The sequence below is a fragment of the Ylistrum balloti genome, unplaced genomic scaffold (assembly GCF_031769215.1).
Source record: "Ylistrum balloti isolate Yb309-2 unplaced genomic scaffold, AGI_CSIRO_Ybal_v1 Utg370388, whole genome shotgun sequence".
In the NCBI taxonomy this organism is placed as follows: domain Eukaryota; kingdom Metazoa; phylum Mollusca; class Bivalvia; order Pectinida; family Pectinidae; genus Ylistrum; species Ylistrum balloti.
Genome location: NW_026782269.1, coordinates 1,070,081 through 1,079,269, shown reverse-complemented (window position 1 = coordinate 1,079,269; position 9,189 = coordinate 1,070,081). Strand labels below are relative to the sequence as shown.

Genomic DNA, 9,189 nt, shown 5'->3' with positions numbered 1-9,189 from the left:
GTAAAATTAGATTTGTGTACACCCAGTTTTGATGTTAAGGGTCAAAAGATTTTCAGCTGTTACTCTCAAGAATGGCCAACAAATTTGTAATAAGACGTACGACACAGCAGGTGAAAACGTTATTTCTGTAAAGCCTGGTCAGTCATCTATTAATGTACCCTATATATACTCACTTACCTTAGAGATATCCAACAGATGGCTATTACATCCATGTTCTCCATTTAATATTTCACGAAACCAGTCGATCAAATGGATACCAACATTATTATTTGATTAAGGAAATTAGCTGTTGATCAATTTGTTTAACGAAATTAACATTAATATAACTCCAAGACCGTATAATGATGTTGACTTAAATTCTTGAATTAAATGGAAAATAAAAAGCAATAGTAAGTTAATGTTTTTAATAATAAGAACACGATACGAAAGTTACAATATATATATAATGTACGTGAATCACAATTCCGTGGCCTTACGGCTACCCACCACATGTGAATTAGAGTTTAGTAGGTTCATTCGTGGGTTACCACTGAAACTCACCCGAGATAGTAACATGCTATTCGGGCTACTGTTATGGTCGAATGACCGGCGGTATTCTTTCACTTTACATATAAGTTTTTCGATGTTTCTTCGGAATTTCTTCCCCGTAGCGCAATAAAGGAAGAAGTTGATTGAATGGTTTGTATACATTAGCAGTTCTGTGATTGTTTTAGCAAGAGCGAATCTGGCTATCTGTTGTAGTGTGTTTAACTGACTATCCATTAGAACGGTCACTATGAGTGATACATTGTTTGGTAAGGTTGTTATCATGAATGTGAATGATACAGCAAGAAGCATGAGCGTGAGTTTTATACTTCCCTCTGTCGGTAACTTTTTCTGCAATTGGTTATTCCTTCCAGATTTACAATTTTGTAATTGACATCGAAATCTTCGTGCAAGAAGTACTTGCCTGATGATGAGGAAGTTGAGGATAGTAAGTATAAAACATGGAACAAACGAGTAGATGGCGGCATCTACCCAGGGCCAGACCTCTGTCAGTGCGTACGTATACCATTCGCTCGCCTCGCACGTGGCAATGTCCGAGCCGTTGGTTTTTGTAATTGACAGGTCTACGGTCCACATAAAGTGAACATTTATGGCGACGATGGTGAGAAACATTATAACGCTGACTGTCCGAGCCTTTTGGACGCTACATAAGACAGTGGCCTGAAGGGGATGACATACGGCAATGTAACGTTCCACTGTAACGGCCACAATTAACCACACCGAAAAGTCACTAAACAGATAACTTACGGTTACTGTCAGTTTACATAACCACGCCGCATGGTCCTTGATGTCCACCCCAGTCAACTCGCCTGTCCAACGCCTCAATAGTCCTATGTACAGTACCAAGAGGTCCGTAAGGGCCAACACGGCTAGGTAGAAATATGTGGACACCCTAGTCATAGACTGTCGGAGAACAAAGAAAGAAAACAGGTTGCCCACAGTACCTATTAAGAGGAGTATCGGTGGTGCATAGAGGAGTAAGGATTTGTTCACCCTGTAAGCATGGTAATCCATTAAGGGCACTTCATAAGTATGAACGAACATGCTTTTGTTTGACATGCGTATGCTCACTAATTCGTACATTGGTTAGAGACACTCTCGGAATCAATTCAGTCACAATGTTTGAACAACTCTAACTGTCTTGTAATTCGATTATTACAGGAAATCAGCGACACTTTTCCAGAGAGTGGTTGCACACTTTGATCGTTTTTATACATTTTGCCGAGAACCTTTAACGCACTTCTAGCCACGACGGTGCATGCTCCTTGATGCGGAAGTGATGACACGGAGTGGAGACTGTCAGAGATGTTGATTGGGAATGGGTTGTATCTGGGATGGGCTATACAGGCTTGCAATGTAGAGACTGGCTTTGTACAAGTAAGCAGGCAGGAGACATTCAAATCAATATGTGAAGATGCATTCTATTGGCTAGCGTCGAACACCGTTATTTATATCAAGAATTTCCATTACGCACATCAGATTGACAAGTACAGAGATATCTGTGGTGATAAACAAACAGTACAGTTGCTTTCACCTCAGCGTTTCGCACCAATAGTCAACGATTCACATGAATATGAAACACTTCTGTGCAGGTCAAACTTGGTGTATGGTCAAAGACGTTTTAACTCGATGCTTTAATGTTTTAATGTCAAAGTTCATTTGACACATTAAATACTGATTCACAGATACAACGTGCGAACTCATTGGAACCCTCATCTAACCATTGTTCGTTTATGCGATTGGGTATGACTTTACGAAGCAATTATATACATTTTGTTTTTTTTTATTCTGAACAATTTAGTGTATCGGCATAAATATCAAAGTAATGAGACAATATGAGGAAAACCTATATAAGTCTTATCTGACAATTGAATGAGATGTAAAACATGCCCGTATATACGTAAAAGGACATTCACACAATCAAGTAATGTACATATAATAAGCAATTTTATGATGGGCAAATTTGGTATAGGGGAGACAACTCTACTTAAAATTTTATCGCAATAAAGAACGTTTAAGATTGCCAATACGTAAAATAATCCATCAGTATTTAATTCTAGTAAAGTTTTAATGGTCATTAGATATAATTACTTCTTCATGTACAAAGGGGTTTGGTCATGAATGCCCATAGTAATTAAGTTAGCCTCTCCCAGTACAATGAAAGCGCAAGTCGACGCACATTGGCATTTACTAAATAAAATTAAGGATTGTCAGATCTTAGCTTAGAGGACATTCAAGTTAAAAGTATGGTGTTGTTTCCAAATTAGAAGAAATCGTCATCAATAACCCTTTGCTAGCACTCAACGTCGCCACATGGTTGTGAAATCAATCACTAAATCACGCAAATCAATAGAATTTTCCAGTAATAATTGAATTATTCGATTAAGTTTATACATACTTAATATCAGTAACGAATAAAACTGAACTATATGACCTTTTGGTATCATTAATATACTGAGCTACTTCATCACAAATTAAATGTTAAAACCGTACAGCCATGAAAAAGATCATGATGGGTGTGACCAGTTGACTGCAAGAGAGATCGAGTCTGGAATTTATATACCTTTTACAATCAAAGCAAAAACGATGAACAGTTTCAAATGGTGATCCACATGTACATAAAGTGTTTTCACAGAGATAATTTTGATGTAGGTCATAATTTAAAGAGCTAGATATGTTTCTTAGTTGACAAAGAAATATGTTTCACTTTTCTTTTAATTTGTAAAATTACTATACTAGTATACTATACTAATATAGTATTTGAAAAAAATACTAGCACTATCGCTTATAATTCTACAATGAATTAATTCAAGATTATATTGTTTCTGAGCTGATATTTTCTTGGCTTTTTCGAAATGGTTGAATAGTATCAAAAATAGATAGTCAGATGATTCCTTGTAAACATTTTATACCTTGTATCATCATTTGTATTTTTCTGCCTTCTAAGGGAACATATTTTAGCTCAGAATAACGGTTTTAGTGTGGAGTACGTTATGCAAACCCAGTTATCATCCTTGCTTCTTCAAGATTTATATTCTAAAACCATAAACTGGACAATAATCTCAAACAACATTAACATATATGACATTAAATAAGAAATATATTGAGGAATTTAGAAATGCCTATCAATTTTGTTTATAACTGACTCTGCTTTGGATAGATTAAAGTGTATATAACATTGTTTATCACATTTTTTGTATTACATAGATCATGGCTAAAGGTATCATTAACTTCAATGGAATATCATCAACAACATTAAATGGAGATGCATCGTCTGCAAACAGTGTAATCATCCGTGAAAGCAGTTAGTTATATAATTTATATAGAATAGAAATAGACCTAGAACCGAGACCTGGGGACTCAAGCCTATAGAGATTTAAAATTTGAGGTAAATCTTTCAATCAGTACCCTTTGTTTTCTAATCGTGAGATACATTTGCTCTACCAAAATATTAAGCTATGAGATCATTATATGAAGAGTCCTAAACAACATTAGATTCCGTCCATTGATTGGAATATGAATTTCTAGATGATTAAGGATTCCATTAAAAACTATTCAATAGGATGAGTGAGTACATGCTGCGTTAGATTCATTTTCTGAGGGGGTTATATTCATTCGGTTTGTCAATCTTTCAAGACCTAGCAGCTAGAAATCTCAAATCAAAACAAAACAGGTCAGCGTTCCTTAATCCTGATTTTAAAATCACACTTCAAGATTTACATGACATGTATATTATCATGCCTGCATATATTATCACATTTTCGTTATACAAAATACTGAAATACTGAACCTGCTAAAGAGCGAAGGAAAACCCAACATTAAACAAATCTTTTCAAAGGGAAAATACTGCCTTATCATACTTCGGTATTGCAATCATTTAGACTGGCTATTAATGATAAGACAAGGACCTCCGCTGTTCATATTAGATTCCTAAACTTCACAAGAATTCATATTAACAATGTTTTATTACTGGCGCAGCTACCTGTGCAACCAAACCATTTTCGTGCTAGAAGTCGTTTACTGACGGACAAGCTCGTATCACAATATTTCAAAAGTCATAGTGATCTCATTGAGAAATGCTATTTATCTTTGTATGATAGGAAGCTAGACATGTTTGATGCACGTCAGTTTGCTTGTTCTTTCCAGTTTTGTATACCTTGTTCTAACTTGAGAACTTGGACTGACCAAGATTTACATGGCGTTGTCGTCAGTAAAAGAAGCTTGCTCTTCCGGAACACCTGGTCTTATTCTTCTCGTAGAAGTCTCCATGTAAGTTTTGCTTTTGTACATATTTTCCCCTAGTTTTCTTGAATTTGAATTTTGATTATGTTGATAGTCGGTATTTGCTTTTTATTACTTTTTTTAAAATTATCATTAAGTAATATCATAGCATCTAATTAAGTCAAGTATGCAACATTTGATTTTTACCTTAATTTTGACTTTTATAAACAACCAAGTAGCAATTTATGAAAATCATTTCAGCATAAGTATGTATTTTAGAGAACAACTAAGGGTTTCTGTGAGTTAGATTTTTTAAATAAATAATGACATCTCCCCAAGACTTGTCCTACTGTCACTTCTATGAAAATGTTTAGAATGTTATAATTACGGCCCGTCAACACATAAAAGGTCATCAAAAAGGAAACACATCAATTAACTAAAAGGTAAAAGACAAATGCAATATTATATCATCACAAAAGATTAAAATGGGAAGTCAGAGTTTAAATATAGACCAACATCTTTCACATCTTTCCAGGGGGTATGTATCACATCTTTACAACACTCTCAGGAGGTATGTAACACACATCTCTATAACACTCTCAGGAGGTATGTAACACAAAAATTTTTGAAACACTCTCAGGAGGTATGTAACACAATCATTTCTACAACACTCGCAGGAGGTATGTAACACAATCATTTCTACAACACTCGCAGGAGGTATGTAACACAAACACCTATACAACACTCTCAGGAGGTATGTTACACACAACTCTACAACACTCTCGGGAGGTATGTTACACACAACTCTATAACATTCTCAGGAGGTATGTAACACACATCTCTACAACACTCTCAGGAGGTATGTTACAAACACCTCTACAACACTCTCAGAAGGTATGTAACACACATCTCTACAACACTCTCAGGAGGTATGTTACAAACACCTCTACAACACTCTCAGGAGGTATGTAACACACATCTCTACAACACTCTCAGGAGGTATACAACGCAAACATCTCTTCAACACACTCAGGAGGTATGTAACACACATCTCTAGATTTTTACAAATCTGAACAGTTTCAAAGGGGTCTTTAGACTTTTGTAATGTTACGATAAAAACTTATCGAGTAGACAGAAGGTCAATGTAGTTCAATAAAAAGTGTTTAACGGCGAATGGCTCATCACATCCTATGCACCGAGGGTCATCGCAGCCTTTCAACATAAATGAAGTTAAAGCTATATATGGCCCTTCCAAAGACGGGCAAGGACAACTTCTTGTCTCTGTAGCATTGAGACCATCACCGATGATAGGTTTTACGGAGTGCAATTCATTATATTGATTCCATTCCTACTGTCACTGATCTGTTAAAAATTCTTTCATAAATTGTTTAAAATATTGCATTTTAAAACCAACAGGTGGTAGCAATAAAGCTTCCTTTGTGGCACGAAATGCTTCTTCATTGCTTCGTATTCCCATGCGTCTAGGAAAACGCAATACGAAAGTGAAAGGCAAGTTTATGCTATAGTATTGATGTGTTACGAATGAAGATATTTCTAAGACTTTGAAGTACCAAAAGAGTGTCTGAATAGATTATAGATCTCATTACTTTGTTTGTATGATTATGTTTAGGAACGAGGAAGAAAGTTCGTGCTTCCGTCGACAATATTGAGGCGTTGTTCGGTAGCCGGCATCCATAGGCTTCATCTTGTGAAACCATGGCCGCGGAAACCTTATCATTATATTTTGAACCAACAATATATAAATGTAGAAATGTTTTACATTGTAAGTGTAATTTCGAGAACGATGAATGAAAGGCGCAACTATCTGTCTGATTTAACCATTTCAAGAAGTGAAAAGTCAACTTCAGGTGAATTCAAGAGCCAGGGTGGAATTTCTATCGTTCCAAATGACAAAATGTGATGTTAAAATTATTTCCACATCTGATTTGTTAAAAGAAAGATTGATTTCTGACACAAATAACATGTCGCTATAGGATAATTCCAATGTATAGATAGAATAGATATAAAAATAATATCTCAGATGAAATAAACCTCGGCCAAAATATGAACAAAAGAAAGGCCAACGAAAAAGTACCAAGATCATTTGTTGTGTCTTCTGTTTCATAAATAAAACCAACTTTGTAAATCCTGTTCATTCAAGTAAAGAATGTCACATTCTCAATAAAAACAAGGTATACAAGTAAATGTGTCTGTGATTATTGTAATATATTTAGCTATTAAAGTACCTACTCCTACTTTTTTCAATCTTATTCAATAACACATTTCCTTTATAATGGTGAGATTTAGAATGTAATTGTCCTTCAATAGAACAACTATATCAAGTCCTTTATTTTGTAACACCTGATCAATACTTTTTGTTTTATCAACTTCCTTTTTTCCCGTCAATCGTTATTTTTTGTTGCACATGCGTTGAAACAGAAATGAGTGATACCAAAATATGCGAGTGATATAAATTATAAACGGTTGCCTACACAATTTACAAAATACAGTTTTACCTCAACAGTAAATACAGTATATATTTACGACCATTGATCAATATAATATGTTTTATGTTATCGGACAAACAACTGCCAAGTAATTGTTTAAATCTTGAAAGCCATTGCATACTTGTATTCGTATATTTCTGTGGACTGAAATTTACTATATCGACACTAACAGACGTGTGTAAAATTTGTGGGCATGTTAATTGTCAAAGATTGCAACAGAAAATGAATCATTCTAAACATAGAAGTAGCGAACAATTTTATTAGTGGTCATTTCATTTCCAATATGTAGATTGTCTGTTTAAAACATTTGTCATATAAACATTTAAAGGATACTTTGTATAATCTAAAATGGTATACTTTTGATGTGTAAGTTTATCAGTCTCTTCTTAAAAAAGACGAATTATCTTCATTTAGACAAGCCTTATACATAGTTTAAACAATTAACTTCCAAATATTGAAATATTGTTGAAGTATGAAGGGAGAAAACTCGCACACCAGTATGTTTGATAGCGGTGAAATCAGCGAGTGCCTTCCATGGTAGTTGGTATTTGTCGTCTAGCGTAATTTTGCCATGTATATCGTATTAAAATTGGGTACATAACATTGCAATTATATGTGTAATAATTCTTAGTTTCATATTGATAAATGTCCAATTAACAATATATAGTCATTTATAGACAGTCTAATACAGTTTATGTACACGATATGAAAACTGTATGAACACCTGCGATTGTTTAAGGCTGCTGTGATATGTTCCTTTCTTAATTCTTATGATTTTACAGAGCAGATGCCGTGTTTACAGTGCTACCACTACCTAAGGCACCCAGGAGGACATCCCGCATGGTCTCATTATACATATTGACAACGTTAAAAGCCATTCGTTATATTACCGTAAAGTTAAGCGTTAAATAGGGGTAGTAATTATTATTTAAATAGACAATGATACTGCCCTCTTAGGAGACCGAATCCTATGTCTTTTGGACACTGACGAACGCTGAACTAAAGGCTAAAAGTGTATCGATGTCTTGAGGGAAATACTAAAGAATCATTTTTAACAAATGCGTAGAAAAAGTGCCTGCTTATTCAAGTATATAACTGAGGCAGATGTTACTGAAGTAAATATGATAATTGAGTTCGTACTACCCGCACCAGGCGATAACTAGTTTATAAAAACATGAGTCGATTATGTATTAAAAAATTCCGTGTATGGAATTCAACGAAAGATCCCTTCAGTTGCCGCCCGATGTCACTCAGGAGTTGCATTTGAAAAACTCTAGAGCGAAAGATAAATTCAAGATTAATTTGGTATCTGGAATCCAATCACATGACACCGCCCCTACAAAGCGTTTTAGATCTAAGCGAGGTACCAACGATCATTTGGTTAGACTTAAAACCATGGTGCGTGAACCTTTTCAAAAGAAGGAACACTTAGTTGCTGTCTTCGTCGATTTGGAAAAAGGCTTGCGACACAAGTTAAATGACATAATGAAAGATCTTCACCAGCAGGAAATCGGTGTACCACAAGGCAGCAATCTCTCGGTTACACTTTTTTGACTAAACATTAACAGTATTGTCAAAACATTATCCCCTTCAATTGAGGGCGTTCTTTATATCGATGACTTTATTATATGCTATATGATACCACCCAAAGACAACTACAACATTGTTAGAATCGACTATATGCTTGGGCAGATTTAAATTTTCACAATCAAAAACAGTTTGTATGTATTTTTGTCAAATATGGAAACAACACGACGATCCAAATTTATCTCTTTCTTGTGTACCCACTCCGGTTATTGAGCAAATAAAATTCTAAGGTGTAATATTCGACAAGAAATGGTCGTTCCTTCCACGTATTAAATAACTTAAAGCCCTTTAGGCACCGAATATTCTAAATGGTGGTGTTCTGCACTGG

At 35.1% G+C, this 9,189-nt stretch overlaps 1 protein-coding gene across 1 annotated transcript; it reads right to left on the bottom strand.

Moving 5' to 3' along the window:
- Nucleotides 1-456: 456 nt before the first annotated feature.
- Nucleotides 457-1,605, bottom strand: LOC132554279 (probable G-protein coupled receptor B0563.6). Its single transcript, XM_060218585.1, has one exon. It carries the CDS (start codon nt 1,603-1,605, stop codon nt 457-459), a length of 1,149 nt encoding a protein of 382 aa, XP_060074568.1.
- Nucleotides 1,606-9,189: the final 7,584 nt, after the last annotated feature.

Bases quoted from the DNA above. Each gene is read 5' to 3' on its own strand.
- LOC132554279 (XM_060218585.1), bottom strand. From the start codon at position 1,605: ATGTCAAACAAAAGCATGTTCGTTCATACTTATGAAGTGCCCTTAATG.